The sequence below is a fragment of the Rana temporaria genome, chromosome 1 (assembly GCF_905171775.1).
Source record: "Rana temporaria chromosome 1, aRanTem1.1, whole genome shotgun sequence".
Lineage (NCBI taxonomy): Eukaryota > Metazoa > Chordata > Amphibia > Anura > Ranidae > Rana > Rana temporaria.
In genome coordinates, this window is record NC_053489.1 from 339,716,930 (window position 1) to 339,740,664 (window position 23,735).

At 44.0% G+C, this 23,735-nt stretch overlaps 1 protein-coding gene across 2 annotated transcripts; it reads left to right on the top strand.

Annotated features, from left to right (window-relative positions):
- The first annotated feature begins 2,059 nt into the window (after positions 1 to 2,059).
- On the top strand, positions 2,060 to 23,735 carry ZBTB5 (zinc finger and BTB domain containing 5). 2 transcript variants are annotated; one of them, XM_040361533.1, is made up of 2 exons: positions 2,060 to 2,453; positions 21,276 to 23,735. In XM_040361533.1, exons 1-2 carry the CDS (start codon positions 2,446 to 2,448, stop codon positions 23,311 to 23,313), a joined length of 2,046 nt encoding a protein of 681 aa, XP_040217467.1. In that variant the 5' UTR covers positions 2,060 to 2,445; the 3' UTR covers positions 23,314 to 23,735. The 2 variants fall into 2 exon arrangements, with proteins under 2 accessions (XP_040217467.1, XP_040217475.1); XM_040361541.1 differs by lacking the exon at positions 2,060 to 2,453 and adding an exon at positions 6,533 to 6,626.

The following is a 23,735-nucleotide window of genomic DNA, read 5'->3' on the forward strand; positions in this document are numbered from 1 at the left end:
TGGGGCAGTGGCCATTTGTTTGTACTATTGGAATACTCATGAGGAGATGCCATGGCCGCCATTAGGGATGGTATAGGCAGTACACCTGTAAGGGGCCCGGAGGTCCCCGGGGTAGATGGCAACCCCCCTTTTTTTATTTATTTTTTTTATTAAAAAAAATTATATATATATTTTTTTATTTTTATTAAAGGGCCCGGAGGTCCCCGGATGGCAACCCCCCCTTTTTTTTTTATATATATACATTTTCTTTTATATTTTGTTTTATTTCTTTTTATAAAAGGGTCCAGAGGTTTCCAGTGCCCCGGATGGCAACCCCCCTTTTTTTATTATATTTTATATATATATATGTTTTTGTTTTTATTAAAGGGCCCGGGGGTCCCCAGATGGCTACCCCACCTTTTTTTTTTCTATTTTTTTTTGTAAGGGGCCCAGGAGGTCCCCAGGGGAACCCCCCCCCCAATTCGTGGCACCCCCTGCTTCTCAATTTGCGGCAGCCCCCCCCCCCCGCTTCTCAATTTGAGGCGGCAGCTCCCCCCCCCCCACCCCGGTTCTCTGCTCCAGGGGGTCCATGCCTGAAGCTGTGTAAGGGACCCCATAATTCCTGATGGCGGCCCTGGGAGAAGCACTAGACACCTTTGTTGCCATTGTGCTACATGCTGGGTGTCCAGTGCACCCTTGTGCCTTTAAGGAGGTCTTTCCATGTGCTCCTTGCTGCAAAAGCCAGTTATAGGCGAGGGAAGTGGCCTTTGTACTGTTGGTGTATGCTCATCACTAGGGATGAGCTCCGGCGTGTTCGCATCGTACACGTGCAGAGTCCGCCAGGAAGTCTGAATGGTGCTGCGCTAATCACAGCCAGGGAGACATTGTCCCGATCTCTGCAGCCGAGCATCGGGACAATGTCTCCCTGGCTGTGATTAGCTCAGCGCCGTGCACACCTCCTGGCGGACTCTGCACGTGTACGATGCGAACGCGCTGGAGCTCATCCTTACTCATCACTAGCTGTGATCGTAGGAGTTTACAGAGCAGGGTGGCTTGGCATACATTTGCAATGTACAGGTTGGGAGAACGGGGAGTAGGTTCAGGCCTCCTCCAAACTCACCCCTTTTTGAATATCATTGTTGTGAGCGGCCGTTCCATAAGCTTTGCATGCTGGGATAGTTGTGGGGCGCCGACTCATAGGTTTCTATGAGTTATTTTTTTTCCCCAAGCCACATGATTAGAACCTGAGGCTCTAATTGGCTTGAAAAAGTTTGGGCTCGGGTCGCAGAGCACTGCACCCCCGAACCCACCCACTTGTGACACTAGCGAACCAATATTTGCTATTGTCTTCTTCTGGCCAATCAGGACAGGAGGCGGATCGGGTTGGCCTGGAGGAGAAGCTGAGGAAGACCGTGGAGGGGTGAGTGGGGACCTGGGGGGTTTGTTTGCTGCCCCCCCCCCAATGGTTTAGCACCAGCTGCCACTGCTTGTAGCACATGTAAACAACGGGGTGGGTGCTGATGCTGGCACTGCCCTAATGACTTTGATGTTGGATAGAGATGAGGATGGAGGACGCCTAAACTCATCTCAAATTGGGAATATCCCTTGTCTTCTAATGGTATATTTTTACATTTATCTATGATTGCAGGAATTTGTGGATTTCACATAAGGTTCCAATTGCAATGAAAGGGAAATGTTATATCCTTATCCTGGTGAATAAAAAGCTCCTTTGTTCTAGATGAAGCATTTGAGCAGTGATGGCCCCCGCTAGATAACAATCTCCTCTGCAGTGAAGATCAATACCCTGCCTGCCAGCAGACTCGGATGAAGAGCTCTGCTCTGCTCTGCAGCATGTACAAATAGCCTAGGTGACAGGAGTGGGCGGGGCGAGCACAAGACAAAGAGGCGGGGCGAGCCTCTCGGTTTACTCACAAGCCATCCATTGAATGGGGGAAGCTCGTGCGCGTGTCATTGCGGCGCGGGCACGCGACTAGAACTTGGGCGGAGAAAGACATTTATGGGAAGTGAATGGAGGGCCGTGTGTGTGTGTGTGTGTTATTCGCAGACACGATTTGTTACCGTCTCACTGGCACAAATAACACGCCACATAAATACGACCGCAGGCAGCCACAGAAGGCGGCCAATCACAGACGGAGCCATAGGGGGGAATGACCAATCGCAGCGCGGCGTGTCTCCAGCGCTGGCAGTCAGCGCGGGGACTGTGTGAGAGGAGGTGACAGCCGTCTGCCAGTGTTCACTCCTCCCCGCCCCCTCTGTCTGCTGTCTCCTCATCCGCCCCCCGGTCTGCTCGTCACGTCCGGTAGCCGGAGGAGGAGGCCAAGAGCACCAGCACCCCGGGGGAGCCGTCAGACACAAAGAGGCCGCTGTGTGACCGAGGCCTGGGGGCCAGGTGAGGGGAGAAGAGGCCGAGTGACAGCTCCCCCCTGCTCCCGTGTGTTTCCACCTATGTACATGTATGTAGTGCATGTCTGTTTATGTCTGGGGTATCTTGTCATTGGGAAGGCCCTGAGCAGAAAGGGGAGCCTGGGTATCACCACATCTCATTACAGGAGGCCTGTGTGTGGTGGGAGAGGGTCACGTGTCATCCTGGATACAATGGACCTTAGAGAGGAAGAAATGTCCTCCCTATGGAAGTTTTCCTACACATGTAGCAGTGGTACCCCCTTGGCTCTAGGTTAGGGGGGGTGGGTAATCTGGTGCAGGACTACAAGTCCCATCATGCCTCTGCGAGTCAAGCTTGTGGCTGTTAACCTTGCAATGCATCATGGGACATGTAGTTCCACGATAGCTGGAGGGCTGCACTTTGCTCACCCCCTGTTCTAGGTGATGCTTATCCCTGTGCAGAATACTCCTGCAGCCTTTGATGCTCTTAACAACTTTAAGGATCCATTTATGGAAATGTTGTGTTTCTTTGTAGATGCTTTTGTTATGTGTCAACATACATGTCTTTTAAATTGATAGATTAACAGATCTTGCCTGTGGCTTGTGGGGCTTCATTCACACAGGGGGGCATACTAATGTGGAGGGCTGCGTTTATCCTCTCGGGGATGCACAGGTAGTCCTGCTCATGTCAGATGGTATATGTTCAGGGCCATAGACCCACACAGATGTCAGATTGGGAGCTGGACCTGTGTCTGTGCTGCTGCCAAGTCCCAATTGACATTAAAGCGTTACTAAACCCACAACAGTAAAATCAGTCTGTATATACAGTAAAGCATGCTTGTTATACTCACTGTGTTTGATCCTGTCTCTCTGATCCTCCCCTTCCACTGTGCCCTAATAATCTCCTGATAACACTGAGTCTATGGAGTCAGGCTGCACATACATAGTGTGTATTGCTACAGAGGTTGGTTTATTTTATTTTTTGGAAGGATGCATGTAACCAGCACAGAGCCAATCAACACTTTTCCAGACAGAGGGTCAGGGATGTTGCAGTCTCATAGGACAATCGGAAAACTCCTCCTACAAGCCTTAAAGGGGTTGTAAAGGTTAGTTTTTTTATTTTCTAAATTGGTTCCTTTAAAGGGGTTGTAAAGGTACAATTTTTTTCCCCTAAATAGCTTCCTTTACCTTAGTGCAGTACTCCTTTACTTACCCCATCCTTCGATTTTGCTTTTAAGGCCAGGTTCACACCTATGCGAATTGAGTGCGGCTTAAACCGCATCTAACTCGCAGGACATTTCAAAATACATTGTTTTCAATGAGGCTGGTTCACATATGTGCGATGCATCCGCACTGCTTATTGCCTCCAAACCGTGTGCGGTTTTTATGTCTTGCGGTGCGGTTCAGGTGCGAATTCAGTCCCATTATCTTCTATGGGTACGCAGCTGAATTCGCAGATCTGTTCATTTCTCTTCAGTATTTGTCTCATTCAGTTCAATACACTTCCCCCCTTCCCCTCCCCTCTCCCAGGTCTCCAAATTCGCACCTGATCTGCAACTAAAATGCAGTTGATCTGCAGAACACCTTATAGAGAAATTCGCAAAGACAACAGAGCTCCAAAACGCAACGCACTAGTGTGATTCTGGCCTAAATGTCCTTCTTCTTTCTTCTGAGAAATACTCACTTCCTGTTCTTCTGTCTGTAACTCCACACAGTAATGCAAGGCTTTCTCCCTGGTGTGGAGTGTCGTGCTCGCCCCCTCCCTTGGACTACAGGAGAGTCAGGACCCTCTCTATGTTGCAGATAGAGAAAGAAGCTGTGTGTTAGTGGGTGTCCTGTCTCTCCTGTACCCCAAGGGATGGGGCGAGCACGACACTCCACACCAGGAAGAAAGCCTCGCATTACGGTGTGTAGTTACAGACAGAACAGGAAGTGAGGGTTTCTCAGAAGAAATAAGGACATTTAAAAGCAAAATGGAAGGATGAGGTAAGTGAAGGAGGACTGCACTAAGGTAAAGGAAGCTATTTAGGAAAAAGAAAATTGTACCTTTACAACCCCTTTAAGCTAGTGCATTGTTGGTTCACTTACCTTTTCCTTCGATTTCCATTCTAAATGTTTTTTTCCCCCTCTGTCTGAATTTCTCACTTCCTGTTTCTTCTCAGTAAGCTTTTCACCATCATCTGAGCCGTTCTGGCTAGGGGTTAATCAGCATGCTCGCCCCCTCCCTTGGGACTACATCCCTGCGGGGAGATGATGTGAACACAACGTCTCCCTGCAGGGATGTAGTCCCAAGGGAGGGGGCGATCACGCTGACTAACCCCCAGCCAGAATGGCTCGGATGATGAGGGCAAGCTTACTGAGGAGGAACAGGAAGTGAGAAATTCAGACAAAGGGGGAAAAAAAAACATTTAGAAGGGAAATGGAAGGAAAATGTAAGTGAGCCAACAATGCACTAGCTTAAAGGAACCAATTTAGAAAAAAAGTTTAGACTGAGATCTGTGGTGTGCCGACAAGATATTTTCACTGCCTGCATGAGGATGCATTGAACGCCTGTACATCCAGTGTGGGTAAAAACAGGTGTAGGCTTCATTATGTCTCATGTGAACGAGGCCTTAGCAATGCATCAAAGCTTTTTCATACACTGACCTCCAAGGGCCTATGCACTAAAATGCACAGTGGTGTATTTTTTTTTTCAAAACTCACTGAAATGCAAACAAATACTGTTATGACAAATCACAACACAAGCGTTTATGCATGTCTGACTATATGTGTTGAAATGCAACAGTGTAAATGGGCTGGGCAGGAAGTGAGTGGTTCTAAAGGCAGAGTTTTTTTTACCTAGCTATAGGGCATGCTATACGATACTTTGCAGCTTGTTATAGGGGCACTCTGAAGGCAGGAGGAGCCAGAAATGCTGGTGAGGGACACCAGAAGAGGAGAATTGGTGCTTCTCTGTGTAAAACCATTACACAGAGCAGGTAAGTATAACATGTTTGTTTAAAAAATATATACAGGCAGTACGGCCTGGCTGCGCAAAACCGCGTACAGGTACGTGATTTTGTGCGCATGGTTTCTGGTGGGAAGGGAAAGGGATCACGTGATTCAGCCAAGTTGAGTCATGGATCCCTCTTCCTTCAGTGTGACACTGCACCTCCCTAGGGAACATTTAAAGCACTTGTATACCCGCATATTATTATTATTATTTTTTTTAAGGCAAAAAGCACAATGAGCTAGTATGCACCGCATACTAGCTCATTATGAAATCCTTACCTTAGAACAAGGCGTCAGCAGGTGATCCTGGTCCACGCTGAGGGAGCTGAAATTTTTTCCTTGGCATGTCTTCCGGGTTTTGCAACTCCAGCGCTGTGAGTGGATGGAGCCACGATGTCGTCACTCCCACGCATGCGTGCGGGAGACTTCTTTTGGGCAAGGTCTGGCAGCGTCTGCCGGACATTCGGACCGCTTGTGCCGCTGACGTCAGTGGCTGCATGCAAAGGGAATATCACCTAAACCATAGGAGATATTCTTTTTACCTACAGGTAAGCCTTATTATAGGCTCACCTGTAAGTAAAAAAAAAAGTATACAACCGCTTTAACGCTTTGATTTGTTAACCCCTTTCCTGCCAGTGTCATTTATACAGTAATCAGTGCATTTTTATGTCACTGGTCCCCGAAAATTTTCACTCGCTGTCAGATTTGTCCTCCACAATATCGCAGAACCCTCTAAAAATCCCTGCCAATACTTTTAAAAACAATAAAAAATAAAGTACCTAAATCTATCTCCTATTTTGTAGTTGCTATAACTTTTGCGCAAAACAATCAATATACGTTTATTGGGATTTTTTTTTACAAAAAAATATGTAGCAGAATACATATTGGCCTAAATTTATGAAGAAATTTCGATTTATTTTTTATTTTTTTGGGAATGTTTTATAGCAAAAAGTAAAAAATATTGTTTATTTAAAATTGTCGGTCTTTTTTTGTTTATAGCGCAAAAAATAAAAAGTGCAGAGACGATCAAATACCACCAAAAGAAAGCTCTATTTGTGGAAAAAAAAAAGGAAATCAATTTTATTTGGGTAAAGCGTCGCACGACCGCGCAATTGTCAGTTAAAGCAACTCGGTTCTGTATCGTTAAAAATGGCCTGGTCAGGAAGTGGGTAAAACCTCCCGGAGTTGAAGTGGTTAAAGACTGTGCAGGGAAGATCAGCATCTGAACCCAGAGAAGGTGGAGACTGATAGAGGTAATATAAGGCATTACAATTATATTTAAAGTAAACTTCTACCAGTATTGTGCAATATATATAAAATGATCATATCCATGAAAACGTTACGATTTATAGCTAAAATGCCCGTATATCCTACTTCTGGGTGTATTTATTATGTATATGATATAAGTAATATATATTACTTATTTTCACTGTTTCACAGTATAAATGAATCCCTTATAGTAGCGACTATCTGCTCTTTTTGTACTTTAAAGGGCTAATGTTAGGTGTTTTTTTTATATATATATATACACACACTCATGATGGCAGGTGTTAAAAATAAAGCATGCTGCTGCTACCAAACGTCTTTGGCCTGGGTCACATCTATGTGTTTTTTTTTTGGTGCCCTTTGCAGAAACGCACTACAGTTCATTAAACATGGTTTCATATGGGACATGTTATCTATGCTTTTTTTTCAGCTGCTGACTATTTGGAAAAGGTCAAGGACTATTTTCAATGCAAAACTGTGCTTTTTTTTTATTTTTTTTTGATTCAGTAGACTTCAATGGAGAAGCTGCATTAAAAAAAATGCAAATAGCAGCCAGCAGACACGAATCAAAAGCCGAACTGCATAGGTGTGAACCGAGCCTTATGCTGGCCATACACGTATCGATTTTTGGACGAGAATATTCTGACGAAAAATCTTTGTAAATTCACTGAATGAAAGAATACAATGTTGTTTGAATTTTTTATTTTTTTGTTGTACTATTCTTTATTTATGACTGTGTTCTTTGGCAAAATTGTGAGTGAGCCCACTTCCTTGGTTGAGAAGCAACCCCACACATGAATGGTCTCGGGGATGCTTCACTGTTGGCATGAAACAGGGCTGATGGTAGCGTTCACCTTTTCTTCTCCTGACAAGGTGCCCCAAACAATCGCAAAGGGGATTCATCAGAGAAAATTACCCCAGCCCCCCCAGTCCAATTCCTGTACCTTTTGGAAGAATATCAGTAGGGTTGTCCCGATACCACTTTTTTAAGACCGAGTACAAGTACCGATACTTTTTTTCAAGTACTCGCCAATACCAATACTTTTTTTTTAATCTCATGTGACAGTGACTCAGGGCACATGTGTCAGTATGTTGTGTGTGGTGTTTTTTTTTTTTTTTTGACCTATGACATCTTTCCTTTGAGACAGGGAAAGGGACTAGGGACACATGTTCCCCTGTCCCTTTCTCAGCAGCATCAGCTGCGCTGAAAATTAATAGAGTGAAGACAGCGTCTTCTCTTTATTCATAAACTGAAACATTTGTAAACACAGGAGGTTACAATGTTTCAGTTATGTGAATGGACAGAGTAAGGCCCCTTTCACATTGAGGAGTTTTTCAGGCGGTAAAGCGCTAAAAATAGCGCTGCTATCCCGCCTGAAAATCTCCTGCACTGCAGACTCAATGTGAAAGCCCGAGGGCTTTCACACTGAGGCGATGCGCTGGCGGGAGACAAAAAAATCTCCTGTCAGCAGCATCTTTGGAGCGGTGAGAGGAGCGGCGTGTATACCGCTCCTTCACCGCTCCTTCCCATTGAAAACAATGGGAACCGCGGCAATACCGCCCGCAATGCGCCTCTATAGAGGCGCATTGCGGGCGATATTAACTCTTTATCGGCCGCTAGCGGGGGTTAATACCGCACCGCTAGCGGCTGATACCCGCGGCAATTCCGGCGGTATAGCGCCGCTATTTTTAGCGGCGTTATACCGCCACCGCAGCTCCCGCCCCAGTCTGAAAGGGGCCTCAGTGATCACTGACTCTGTCCATTCTGAGCAGTAAGGAGCCGGATTTACCGGCTCCTACCCCACTCTCCATCCTGACAATTCCAGGGGGTGGGAGAGAAGCACGGAAGGGGAGAGATACACGGCGGCATGCACGGGATACACGGCGGCTTTCAGTTAAAATCGGCGGTGATCGGTGCTTGTAACTTCCCCACGCACTGATCACCGCCGACAGTACAAGTATCGGGTGAAGCATCGGGAGCATTTGCCCGAGTACAACCACTCAGGCAAATGCTTGGTATCGTTCCCGATACCATACTAGTATCGGTATCGGGACAACCCTAAATATCGGTCTATCACTGATGTTAATCCTGGAGAGAAGTGGCTTCTTTGCTGCTCTTCTTGACACCAAGCATCCTCAAAGTCTTCTCCTCACTGTGCCTACAAATGCGCTCATATCTGCCTGCTGTATGTAACAAGTGATGATTGTCTGCGCTGTGATATGGCTTGGCCAGGTGAGTGAATGAAGGGAAGGTGAAAGATCGGGCTGATTGGGCCTGCGGAGTGACAGGTGATGCAGACACGAATAAAGTAACCTGAAAAACGGTATTTAAATAGGTACGGTCCTAGCTGGGCTGTATAATATAACACAGTGTGAGTCTTCAGTGAGAAGCGAAAAACATGTATGTGAAAATCAAAACTAAAACATAAAATCCTGGATAAGTGCAAAACAAAAAGAAAAGACCACAGTTCCACACTAGAACTGATGCAGCAGTGAAAAAATAAATGGTTGAAAATGGAAAAAGTTCCAGATTCTGCATAGATGAAGATGTGCAGTCCAGACAGATCCAAAAAGCATGCAGCCCACACCTCAGTGACTCGTGCAGCTTACCTTCCAGCTGACATTCAGGATCAAACACATTACCAGTTTTCCTATTGGGTAGGTATCTTGCTGCCAGTTCTCAATGGTTGGTCATACATATGAAAAAGAATAACAAAGAAGCTGTAGCCTTATCCTCCTATCACTCATATAACTGTGGGGAGAGGGGTTCAGTTTGTAAGGTAGCAGGTCAAGTATCCAATTACACAACTTACACAGTGTGTAGGGAAAGAGTGCATATCTCCACGAGTGCCGAACTTGTTTCCTAGTACTTCTCACTGCCAACACTTTGCCTCTTTAGCTTGTGTGAAGCCGTCCGCTCGTGTCAGGGTGAAGGAGGCAGGGGAAGGAGGAAGGGGAAGATGCACATCGCATAAAACTGTACAGCAATTTTAATAAAAACTAAAAATAATCAATAAAAAACTCACATGGAGCAGTAGGTGGCGATCGTGTATCCACGAGCACCGCGCTCGTCTGCCGTTCGTTCGGTACTGCTCCCGGTTAGTGCTCTGAGTCCCATATCTGCCTGCTGCCATTCCTGAGCAAGCTCTGCACTGGTGGTGCCCCAATCCCACAGCAGAATCAACTGTGGAGATTGTCCTGGCACTTGCTGGACTTTCTTGGGCACCCTGAAACCTTCTTTACAAATGCAGGGGAAATGTTTTTTTATTTATGGGATTAAGTTAATTTTCATGGCAAAGAAAGACTGAAATTGCAATTCATCTGATCACTCTTCATAACATTCTGGAGTATATGCAAATTGCCATCATAAAAACTAAGGCAGCAGACTGTAAAAATTAACATTTGCGTCTTTCTCAAAACGTTTGGCCATGGCTGCATGTTGGGGATTCCTGTCGGATTAAATGCTAATCCTTTGGTTGATGACGTGGGATCAGTCATCTTAATGTGTTACCTGTTGTTGGAACTCTTAAAGTGGTTGTAAACCCACGGGGGAACAAAATAAACCTACAAGACAATCATAATGAGCTAGTTTGCATAGCATATTAGCTCATTTTGAAATGCTTACCTTAGATCGAAGCCCCTGCAGCTGTCCCTGCGCACCGCTGTGGCCGGCGACATTTCTACCGGAGTTATTTGCAGGCTTCAGCACTGTGATTGACAGGGGCCGCGATGACGTCGCTCCCGCACGGGACCTGCTGGTAACGGCACAGCAGCTGAAGAAACGGCATGAGCGAGCCGTTTCTTCAGTACGCATGTGCCGATGATGTCGGCACATTCTGATACAGTGAATATCTCCTAAACGGCTTAAGTTTAGAGATATTCACAGTACCTTTTTTATTATAGGCTTGCCTATAGGTAAAAGTGGTGTGTAAGGGTTTTTAACTACATTAAATTAGGGATGCACCGAAATTTGGTCGCCGAAACATTTAGTCCGAAAATGACCTTTTCGGCATTGTGCCGAAAGATAATTATTGCCGAAAATGGGGCGGGGCGCTGCCCTGGTGCCACCCATTATGGGGGTGTCCTGGCACGGCACGTCGCCCTCCTCCTCCCTCCTCCACCAATGGTGGGATATTGAATCGATGTGATCACAGGAGGTGGGACATTGTTACTGCGGCCTGTGTAGTTAAGCTCCGTGACCCACAGAGATCGCCGCGAGGAGGGAACTGGCAAGCTGCATCTGAGGGGCACACGCAGGCTGCATGACCGGTAATGGTGACGCTGCATTGATCTCTTGTACCATGTCCGCAGTCTCCGACGTCATTTTTAGTATCGGCCGTTTTCGGCCTAGTGTATTTTTCATTTTCGGTATTGGTTTTGCCACCAAAAAAAACATTTGGTGCACCTCTAGTTTAAAGTGTATGTAAACCTGATCCATAAATTTTGAGCTGGGCACATGTATCTTCAAAGCACTATTTCCCGTAGTTGTCCCCTGCTCCGTTCTTCTGTTATCATCCATATAACGCCTGACAAGTTCTCATATGATAAAAGCAGTCAGAGTTTTTTGTGTTGGGGAGGATGCTATAAATAGATTAGCACAGAGCTGAAAGTCTCTACCTAATGGAGGGAGGGGGGTGCCTTTCCTCCAATCAGCTGTTTTGGCTGTATTCCAACAATCCACTCCCAGTGCTAACCAGGAAGAGAAAGTCTAACACGATGTGTCCTTTCTATACAGTATATAAATATGAAGACAGCAGATATACATGTAAAACCACTTTAAGCTGCCCATACACAGATTTTCATTTTAACAAAGTTCTGAATAATCATCCTTTAAAGCGTTCTATGATGTCATCATGAAGTCAACTTTAAATTGAAAGTCCTTTTAAAATTTTGTGCAGTTTCAATACCAACGTATAGAACAGGGGTACTGAATCAAAATTCAAGGTCTGGTCACCAAAATTTTCTTTGGGCCGAGGTCCGAATTTTTTAAGTCTGTGCTATGACCTGTGACTACAAAGATTGTAGTCACAGGTGTCCCCATCATACCACTCCTTTACATCAGGTGTCCCCATCTCAATGCCCCTTTACGTCAGGTGTCCCCATCTCAGTGCCCCTTTACGTCAGATGTCCCCATCTCAGCGCCCCTTTACATCAGGTGTCCCCATCTCAGTGCCCCTTTACATCAGGTGTCCCCATCTCAGTGCCCCTTTACATCAGGTGTCCCCATCTCAGTGCCCCTTTACATCAGGTGTCCCCATCACAGCGCCCCTTTACATCAGGTGTCCCCATCACAGCGCCCCTTTACATCAGGTGTCCTCATCTCAGTGCCCCTTTACGTCAGGTGTCCCCATCTCAGTGCCCCTTTACGTCAGGTGTCCCCATCACAGCGCCTCTTTACATCAGGTGTCCCCATCACGGCACTCATTTACATCAGGTGGCCCCATCACAGCGCCCCTTTACATCAGGTGGCCCCATCACAGCGCCCCTTTACATAAGGGGCACTCTAAATTGGCACATTTTAAGGGGCACGATGATGGGTATATTTTTAATGTGCACGCTGATTTTATGTTAAGGGGCACTCTGATGGGCACAACAAAATATGCCAATCACTGTGCACATTAAAAATATACCCATCAGCGTGCCCCTTAAAATTAAATGTGCCCATTAACGTGCCCCTTAAAATAAAATGTGTCCATCAGACTGCCCCTTAACATTAACAACTATTGCCCAGCAGTGTGCACAATAAAAATATGCCCTTTAGTGATCACTATTGGCCCTCATACCTTGAATGCAGGAGGGCACTGAAATACCGAAGGGAGTGGAAGCTGCGAGATAAGGAGCCAGGACTCTGGAATCGCGAGCAGCAGGAGGCGGAGCGCACATGATGTCACGCCCCTACTCGCAAGGAGAGCCAGGAGTGGACACGGGAACCGCAAAAAGCAGGGGGGGCGGGGTGCGTGTGACATCACGCCCCTAATCGCTGCCCGTGAGTCTTCTGTGAACTCCGGACCAGCGGCGAGGAGCAGGGGGCAGGCACACGCACGCAGCGTCGCTGTTTGCTGGGGAAACCCCAGCGGTCCCAGCAAACCAACACTTGCTGTCATTTAGAATTATACTGACGGTCCGGGCAGAAGCCGCACTCGGACCGCGGGCCGCCATTTAGTGACGGCTGGTGTAGAACTTTAGCAACCGTTTCTCGATCATTACAATATAGTATACAAATGCAATACAAGCAAATTATTATTGATTTTTCCCCAAATTTACAGAATTTGTTTTGATCAGATCAAAAACAACAAAATTTTAATCCTGATCCTTGAAATCTTCTCGTCCATACAATTGAAAACAAATGTTAATTTGTCCTCATTAACCATTAGAAAAAAAAGTTTTTTTTTTTTTTTTAGGTTTTGTGTAAGGCTTCATTCAGACGAGGCAGGTCCGTCACTACGGAATCCGCCAGCTCAGTGGGAGATCTCTCCACTGAGCCGGTGGATGGCAAGTCCCTCTCTGCTCACTGAGCGGGGAGGGGTTTGACCAGCACTGATGTCTCTCCTATGGAGAGATCGGACGAAAAAGGACAGCTTATCCGTTTTTTCATCCGATCAGCCATGGACGGATGGCGACGTATCGCCATACCATACGTCTGATTTTAGCAGGTCAGAGGTCAGCGGACATGTCACCACTGACATCTGACGCTCCATAGAGATATATGGAGCGGCCGTTCAGGTCCGCTGACAAAACTGACAGGTGGACCTGAACGGTCCGACTGTGTGAAAGGGGCCTAATCTACAAACATAATCAGACATTGCAAAAAAGCTACTGCAAGGAAATTGAAAATACTGCGAAAAGTCTTGAGGTGCAACTGTACAGACAGAGTGGCGACAGCCAATAGTGCCATCAATAAGGTTCTCTGTAGATATACAGATTACCTTCTGTGGTTACTACTCGATTAAATTTTTGTTGGTTAGTGATGGGCCTGAGACAGGGAAGGGGGAGATCAGAGCAGCAATCATGGAAGCTTTGCATTACACTGGAACTCAGACGTTGGGGGTCCTCGGGTGCTTTACAAGAGACCAGAGCTGGGTATGCAAGCAAAGTTTTAACTGCAAAAGTTTGTTTTAAAGTGTATTTCAACCCAAGAACAAAATGTAATATATTCCTTGGCTATTTTGACAGAATTTTTTTCTTTTTTTACCTGATCATCTTGCCAATAAAGCTCTTCTGTCCTAGGATAACAGCACTTACTGTACTGTATGCATGAAGGTGCAGCCTTTGCACCCTAGAACAGGAAGTTTGTTAGTACTACAGAATGCATTGACAACATGAGGAGATGTTCTGTAGTTCATAGGAGAACTGGTCAAGGCTGATAACACTGCCGAGAGCATAGAAAGTTAAAGCTCACTGCATTTCTGGCAGGATCAAAGGGGTTTTGTTTTTACAGCCATCGTACCAATGAAACAAAAAATGGCTACAGAATTCTACTTATCTGGAGGAACACATCTTATTAGAGCAAAACAAGGGCTTCTTTAAGGGGGAAAAAAATAATTTAGCAAACCCGTAAACAATAGGTTTTATTTACTAAAGCTGAAGACTGCAAAATCAGGCTCACTTCTGCATCGAAACCAATCGGATTCCAGGTTTTATTGCTAAACCTTACTTGAACAAGCTTGAGGTTAGAAGCTGATTGGCTGCCATGCACAAGTGCACCAGCCTTTAAGGCTAGGTTCACACTGCTGCAATCAAATTTTGATCTGATTTTCAGTGTGATTATGTAGTGCAACTTGGATGCTACTTTGATGTAGTTTGCATTAGGGGTAATTTTTTTTTTTTCCAGGGCTGATACGATGCCTTTTTTCGACCACCTTTCAGCCTGATAGCCGACATCAGGTGCCGATATTTTGTACATTATGAGAATCGTGATCTTTAGTCTAAGCAAAAGAATCGTGATTCTCATTTTGACCAGAATCGTGCAGCTCTAATATCGGTACGTTTCTGGCCGATACGATATGTTTAAAAATGTGGATATTGGCCCCTGATAATCGTCCGCTCCGATAATCGGTCGACCCCTAGTTTGCATATTCTGTGGGGTTAAAATCATGCTGGAATCGCACCAAAGTAGTACAGAAACCTTTTCCAAAATGCTGAGCTGCGTTGATGTGAACAGGCACTATTGAAGACAATGTGATTTCTTTTGTCGTGCGATTCTGTGCGACTCAAGTTGCATCTGAAATTGCAGTAGTGTGAACGGCGCCTAAAGCTTTATTCAGGAGGAAAAAAAAACATTTTCTAGTAAAGGCAGATTTCCAGGTCTACATACTTGATTCAGGGCAGTGACTTAAAGCGGCAGTCCGTCCCACCCCTGCAAAAAATTAAAAGCCAGCAGCTACAAATACTGCAGCTGCTGACTTTTATTAATGGGACACTTGCCTGTCCTGGAGTCCAGTGATGTTGGCACCACAACTGATGTTTCCATAAGGGAACCCGGTAATGAAGCATTACAGCTTCACACTGGGTCTCTACTGCGCATGCACGAGGCACTGCTGCGCTCTCCTACTGGCCCAGCGGAGGAGGGAGCCGAGCTTCTGACGTAATGCGCCATGGCCTGGTCTACCGGAAGTGGGGTTAGGGTACCTGCCAGACAGATATACGCCCCCCCCCTCCCGAAAGGTGTAAAATGTGGCACCGGGGGAGGGAGAGACAAATGAGTGAAAGTTCCACTATTTGGGTGGAACTCTGTTTTAAAGTATTACATTCTGTGGATCAGCATAACAACCAGCATTTTTAAAAGTAGAGTTCAGCAACAGTAGTAAAATGATTATGTATTGTAGATAATGTATTTTATCAGTAAAGATTTATTTTACAGTGGTTGTAAACCTCTAACATCATTCTATAGTGTGTACTTGCCTCAATCCAAAGCAACAATTGTCATTTAATTTCCCTTCCCTTATATCTGCATTAGTCACTTATAAGTGACCCTCCAGCTGTTGTGGAACTACCAATGAGGCATTGCAAGTCTGATGGTTACAATCATGACTCCCGGAGTCAGAAGCATTATGGAACTTGTAGGTCCACAACATCTGGAGGGCTACAGTTTACCCACCCCTAAGCTGACACAAGAGAATGCCAGGTGATGGCCCAGCACACATCAGGTGACTGACAGCCTCAGTTTTTATTGTTTCCCTATAATTATGCATAGAGGGAGTGTGACGATTCCCTCCACTCAGCTCTCCGATCAGACAAAGTGTGACATCAGATCCCTGTTCCCTGCCATTGACTGCTGATAAATAGCCTTTGATCTGTGTACTTTAAATACATCTGATGGAGAGAGGGCTGTTTATTTTTTATTAGAACCTTTAGATATTTACTGGACCCATAACCAGATGCCTGTGTAGTCGTGAAATAATATTTCTAAATCCCCCTTGGCCAGTGTCGACACCCTAAAAGTAGGCCAACATCCACTGTGGGCAATCATCAAAAAAACATCAGTGGAGGAGGCAAATGTGGACAATCATCAAGTAGATATTAAAGGGGTTGTAAAGGTAAAAGTTTTTTTTACCTTAATGCATCCTATGCATTAAGGTAAAAAAACATCTGACAGCACGAGCTCCCGTTTTACTTACCTGACCGTTCGAAAGTCCCGGGCACGTGCTTGTCATCTTGTTCGGTTCCCAGCCTGGCCGTTGATTGGCTAGGCTGGGCGGATTGATAGCAGCGCAGCTATTGGCTGGCGCTGCTGTCAATCACAGCGGGGCTGAGTGATACAGTCGGCGGCTATGACCTCTGCTGTATCACGGGAGCATGCTCGCAAAAGCTTTCCACAATACGAGCTCGCATGAAGGTAGAAAGCTTTTGTGAGGAGGAGCCGAGACAGCCGCCGAGGGACCCCAGAAGATACGGATCCGGGTCACTCTGTGCAAAACAAGCTGCCCAGTGGAGGTAAGTATAACATGTTTGTTATTTAAAAAAAAAAAAAAAATTGTGCCTTTAGTGTTCCTTTAAGGCTTTTACATATATTTATTAGCATAGCAGTAAGTGGTTATTTTACACTTGGCTGTTTGTCTAGCTCATATAAAAATGTATCAGTAATTTTAAATGTGTAAAGGCCCTGCTTGAAAACAGGCACCACAAGTGAATATCATTATTTTATTTATTTTTTTAAGCCAGAAAAGCGTCTTTGGTCCGCCGTAACTTTACAGCGAAGCCCTAACATCGTCCTTACAACTTCCTGTCTAGTGAGAGTGTCTCAGTGGCTAATACATTTATTGGTGTCATTTACTAAACCGTAAGCTTAGCAAAGCCAACAATTAAGTTGCTTGTCTAGGAATTTTGTTTCATGTGAGGAAGCATGGTTTTTAAAGTGTGGCCAGTGTGATAACATAAATGTTCTGTACACAGGAAACCTGTCTTGCTTTGTTGTGATATTGGCAAGGAAGCACAGGTATAGCAGACGAGACCAGGAATCGGGTGTTCTTTCAAAAAAAAAAAGGGTGGTCTGCCTAAAATTCATGAGTTGCTATGCTGGATGTGCACTATGCAGCTGATTCAACATATTCAAGTAGCTACTGGGTAAATTAAGTGATCAAGCAACAAAAGGGAAGCTCATAGGCAACATAAATCTGTAGCCTACATATATTTAGTATTTGTGTACTTGCTGATGTGCCCAATTCCTGAATGTAAAAATAGGTTACTCTGGGAATTTCAACAACCCAATTAGTTGTGCATGAGTCTCCAGGGAGGGGATAGAAAGATGTTTATGACATCACTCGCATCCCTGTATATGTTTTTGATTTTGCAGACCATATTCTTGCTGTATACAAGCACCACCCAGAGTTTGAAAGAGCAATTGCACTCATAATGTTAGCCAGTAAGGCCCCGTACACACGACCGGATCTATCCGCTGGGATTGATCCGCGGATCAGTTCCAGCAGATAGATCCGGTCGTGTGTAGGCCCGAGCGGACATTTTCCAGCGGATAAAAATCCAGCCGACTGATTTTCATGCTGGCATGCTAAGAAATCTATCCGCTGGAATCCAGTCCGCCGGACTTATCCGGTCGTCTGTACAGACTCACCGGATATGTCCGTCCGATCCCATCCCTCGCATACGTCGTAATGATTCGACGCATGCGTGGAAGTATTTACCTTCCAGGGTCGCGCACGTCGCCGCGTCATCGTCGCGGCCACGTCACCGCGGATGTATTCCGCGGGTATTTTGATCTGATGGTGTGTACAGCGCATCAGATCAAAATCCGCCAGAGGATTTATCCGCTGGAAACGGTCCGGTGGACCGTTTTCAGCGGATTTCCTCTCGTGTGTACAAGGCCCTAAACAGCTTCTTTGACAAAGTTAGCGTTTGTAACCCTAAAAGAAAAATGGCACTGGCTTTTTAACCAGTTCAGCCTGGAAGATTTCACCCCCTTAATGACCAGAGCACTTCTTTTTACAATTTGGCACTGCGCTGCTTAAACTGGTAATTGTGCTGTACACAAACAAAATTTGCGTTTTTTTTTTTTTACCACAAATGGAGCTTTCTTTTGGTGGTATTTGATCACCTATTTGCGATATACAAACTAAAAAAGACAGAAAATGTTGAAAAAAAATATTTTCCATAAAAAAAAAAAAAAGTCCAATAAACTCAATTTTAGTCATACATTTAGGCCAAAATGTATTCAGCCACATGTCCTTGGTAAAAAGATAATTAAATACACGTTTATTTATTGGTTTGCACAAAAGTTATAGTGTCTACAAACTAGGGTACATTTTCTGGAATTTACATAGCTTTTAGTTTGACTGCCTATCTCATTTCTTGAGGCACTTAAATGGCAGGGAAGTACAAAACCCCTCCAAATTACCCCTTTTTTGGAAAGTAGACACCCCCATGGAATTTGCTGAGAAGGATGTTGAGCCCAAAACCTTCTCTTTTATTTATTTTTTTTTTATTTTTTTTTTATATTATATACACAAAGTTGTCACTGAAATGATATATTGCTCACGCAATGGGTAGATGTGGCATTACTAAAGGATAAACGTGTGGGACTTTATATGAGGCTATAACAAGTGTAGAGTTCATGGCCTTCATCCCTAAATTGCAAGACTAACTAGGGGGGAGTGTAGTGGGACTTTATATGAATCATGCAAGATAAATGGGTACACACATGTCTGGCCAGTAACTAGTGATGGTATGCAAACTGCTATAATAATAATACTAGTAAATTGTAAACAAGGAATTATTTTATACAAGGATAAAATATTCCACAATGTAATACAAGCATAATAAAATAGTAATACATGGCATTGGCAGACTCTTGATCCATATGAACATAATGTAAAAACATATACAATAGTACCAGTATAGTACAGTGAGGTTACAAATTGTTCCTAAATGGTAACCCCATGAGTAGCATCCAATTGCTTGATGCGTTTTGTGGAATAACGCCACTCATCGGGAGCGGATGCAATATAGGTATCTAAAGATGTAAATTGTAAATAAGCGCTATGTCTAAGCATGGGAGAGGGGGGATACAAAAAGAGGGTAGTGCTGCAAAATACTCACAATGCCTCTTAGCAAATAACTTTGGGGTGTCTACTTTCCGAAAAGGTGTAATTTTTTATTTCTTTTTTGCTATCTTGATATTTCAAACTATCATAGGCCGTAAAATCACCATTTTACGGCCTTAGAAAGCCTGAAGGCGGTGATTGGTTTTCGAGATCCTATACGCGGCTAGGCTCCCAAAAAGTCTCACATGTGGTATCCCCGTACTCAGGAGAAGCAGCAGAATGTATTTTGGGGTGTAATGTTGCATATACACATGCCATGTGTGAGCAATATATCATTTAGTGACAACTTTGTGTAGAAAAAAAAAAAGTTTCCCAAAACTTGTGGCAAAATATTCCATGGACTTGAGATGCCTCTCAGCAAATAGCTTGGGGTCTACTTTCCAAAAATGGGGTAATTTGGGGGGTTTTGAACTGTCCTGGCATTTTATGCACAACATTTAGAAGCTTATGTCACACATCACCCACACTTTTAACCACTTGAAGACAAAGCTCTTCCTGACACTTTTTGTTTACATTAATTATTTATTTTATTTTTGTTAGAAAATTACTTTGAACCCTTTTTTTTTTTTCACACAGTATTTGTGCAATGATTTTTTTCAAAGGCATTTTTTTGGGGGGAAAACACTTTTTTGAATTTGCACAAAAACACACGCTATATTGCCCAAGTGTTGGCTTAAGATCATCTTTTATATATTTTAGCAAAGTACATGGATGCCAAACACGACATGCTTTAAAATTACGCACACCCGTGCAGCGACAACAAACTACATACATTTTTAAAAGCCTTTACAGGTTACTACTTTGGATATACATTATACATCGGATTTCCCCATTCACATTGATGTGGATGAAGAAATCTCTGCCAAATAAATGATGTATGCCGAAGCATAGGTGCGATCTGCCCCTATACTTCGGCATATACAGTATCTCACAAAAGTGAGTACACCCCTCTCATTTTTGTAAATATTTTATCTTTTCATGTGACAACACTTTTCTACAATGTAAAGTAGTGAGTGTACAGCTTGTATATCAGTTTAAATTTGATGTACCCTCAAAAACCTCAATACACAGCCATTAATGTGTAAACTGCTGGCAACAAAATTGAGTACACACCTAAGTGAAAATGTTCAAATTGGGTGCAATTAAACTATTTTCCCTCCCCAGTGTCATGTGACTTGTTAGTGTTACAAGGTCTCAGATGTGAATGGGGATCTTTCTTTTTCCCGGATGATCGGAGCGCAACGCAGGGAACACATCGATAACGGCTTTCATTTAAATTGCTTTTTCCAGTCACTCGCTATCACATACAGCCCCTCCTCCTGGTCCTGGCACCTTGATGGACCTGTCCAATCCTGGGATGGGCGATCTGTCAATCAAAGTTCCCCATCCAGGGGGCAGGACTGTATATGACGTTGAGCAGCATTGAAATTAAAGCTGTTATCGCTGTGTTCTCTGCGTTCTGATCATCTGGGCGGCTTTCCTGTTCCTCTCCTCCCCACAGAAAACTAAACCTTTTTATTGATGGCGGTTTAATGACCACTTAAAGTTTACGCTGCCTGAGTTCTGTATTATCACTTTCTGAACAAGGTAAAATGCAATACACTATATACAGGAACAGTAGGAGAGCAGCAGAAATGTATTTCCTGAACCCTGTGCTGTGTAACTTGGCCATATTTTGATTTTAATAGAGCTTCAGATTCAAAATATTTGGTAATGCCCTAAAATCTGAAATGAAGTTGTGCTCCTATAATTTAACGGTCCAATGAAAGCGAATCTATTGCCCATTCGGGATCTTGTGTTGGACTGTTGAGTGTGCTTAGTTCTTGGGCAAAACCAAAGTTGAGGCCTTTTGTAGTGTGTGCTTCAGATATTGGTAATTTTTATGCCTAAACAACTCTCCTTCAAGTGTAACCATGTATTTATCATTAATTTTAGTGATCTTGTTAATAGTTTATCTGAGCTTTCAAGTTTTTTTTTTGGATTGAAAAATGCATATCATATTTAAAATTGCAAACATAAACCTTTCTATTGTGCTCAGACTGTATATTTACGTTGGTATTTGCCTTTTTGTCTTTTTCTTAGGAACATGGATTTCCCTGGACACTTTGAGCAGACCTTTCAACAGTTAAATTACCAGCGCCTCCAAGGCCAGCTCTGTGACTGTGTCATAGTTGTCGGGAGTCGTCATTTTAAAGCTCACCGCTCTGTATTAGCAGCATGCAGTACTCATTTCCGAGCTCTGTTTACTGTAGCAGAGAGTGACCAGAGCATGAACATGATCCAGCTGGACAGTGAAGTGGTAACATCTGAAGCCTTTGCTGCTCTTATTGACATGATGTATACATCCACTCTTATGCTTGGAGAAAGCAACGTGATGGATGTGCTATTGGCAGCATCTCACCTCCATTTGAATTCTGTTGTGAAAGCGTGTAAGCACTATTTGACTACAAGGACATTGCCTGTGTCTTCCCCCAATGACCGAGTTCAGGAGCAAAGCGCACGAATGCAAAGGTCTTTCATGCTTCAGCAGCTGGGATTAAGCATTGTGAGTTCAGCTTTGAATTCAGGTCAGAGCAATGAAGAACAGGCCCAGCAGCAACAGACTTCAATGGGTTCCTCTGTAAGAAATAGCATAGTGGAGCAAAGGGCTGCATTTCCTATAAGACGACTGCACAAAAGAAAGCAGTCTTCTGAAGAAAGGGCTAGGCAGCGCATGAGGGCTTCTATTGATGAGTGTCTCATTACCGATGTTACCAATGAAAGTGTACAGTCCATGGGTAATTCTCGTGAAGAATATTTTTCCCCCGATTCCCTTAAAATGACAGACGGTATGAAAGCTGACTCTGCCCCAGACAACCAAGAGGATAGCACACTTATGTTTGATCAGTCATATGGCAACCAAGAAGACACACAAGTGCCAAGCCAGTCTGACAACAGTGGAGAAAACATTATCTCAATGGCAACTCAGACAACGCGAATTGAAACGAGTTACAATCAGGAATCTGCTTGTGAGAAAACAGTTTATGCTTCAGAGACTCATGATCTTACAGTGGATGAAAAGGATCACATGAGAGTCATTGTAAAATCAGAGCCACTGAGCTCGCCTGAACCTCAAGATGAGGTGAGTGATGTCACATCACAAGCAGAAGGAAGTGAGCCAGTTGAGGTCGAAGGTACTGCAGGTGCAGAAAAAATTGAACTGAGCCCAGAAAGCAGTGATCGTAGTTTCTCTGATCCGCAGTCTAGTACAGACAGGGTTGGAGATATTCACATTTTAGATGTGACTCCCAACTTAGAGCACAAATCCTCTTTTAGCATTTCAAATTTTTTAAACAAGAACAGAAACAGCAACCTCAGCCTAAATCAAAACTGTGATGATAACATTCCAAATACAACCAGTGACTGTAGAATGGATGGAGAAGTGTCCTACCTCGTCAGTCCAGAAGCAGGTCACAGTGGTCATTCTTCCAATGTTATGTCTCACATGGATAATCCTTTCGGTGATGGCCCAGATTCTCACTTTGCTCGTCCCATGCAGGACCATATGGGTATTCCTTGTGTTCAGTCCTCCAATTACCGTGGAAATGACCCGTTTGGAATGGACTACCCAAGATCTGGATTAGGGCTTCACTCTATGTCCAGATCTATCATGGGAAGTGCAAGGGGTCGTGCTTTTAACTTTCCAAATTATCGGCGTATTGCCCCCAAAATGCCAATTGTTACGTCTGTACGAAGCACTCAGCTACAGGATAACGCCTCCAGTTCCCAAATGATGATGAATGGGGGAAACTCCTCTTATGACAATGGAAATGGTTCTCAGCAAGGTCCACCACAGTTGACAAGGGCATCTGCAGATGTCCTTTCGAAATGTAAGAAAGCTCTCTCTGAGCATAATGTGCTGGTGGTGGAGGGTGCCCGCAAATATGCCTGTAAAATATGCTGTAAGACTTTCTTGACTTTGACAGACTGTAAAAAGCACATCCGGGTTCATACAGGTGAAAAACCTTATGCTTGTCTGAAATGTGGAAAGCGGTTTAGCCAATCCAGTCACTTATATAAACATTCCAAAACTACTTGCCTTAGGTGGCAAAACAGCAATCTTCCTTCGACGTTGCTTTAATTTTATCGCCTCCTCGCCAAGATCAGTTACCATAATGTGTGACGTAGCAACATTTCCTTGTACTTAATGAAGTAGGATTATCCAGTGTATTGTGAATAAACGGGCAAATGACTTTTTGAAAAACAAAACTGTATGGTCTTGGAGGGGAAGCATATCTTCATCAAAATATTTAACCTCTCTCTGTTTTGAGGTGCAAGTACTTCATTTGTTTATGTATGTTTATGTAAAATGAAAAACATTACTAACATGCAAGGTTTTAACCAGACATTTCTGTACAATTGTGTAAACATTAATGCAACAAATGCATTTTTATCCATTTTTTTGGTAAGTATTGTTCCCTTCCTTTGAGTAAATTATTGAAAACTGTACAAGCTTTTCAATTAAAAAAGTTAAATCTTGCCAATAAAAAAAATCTACATTTA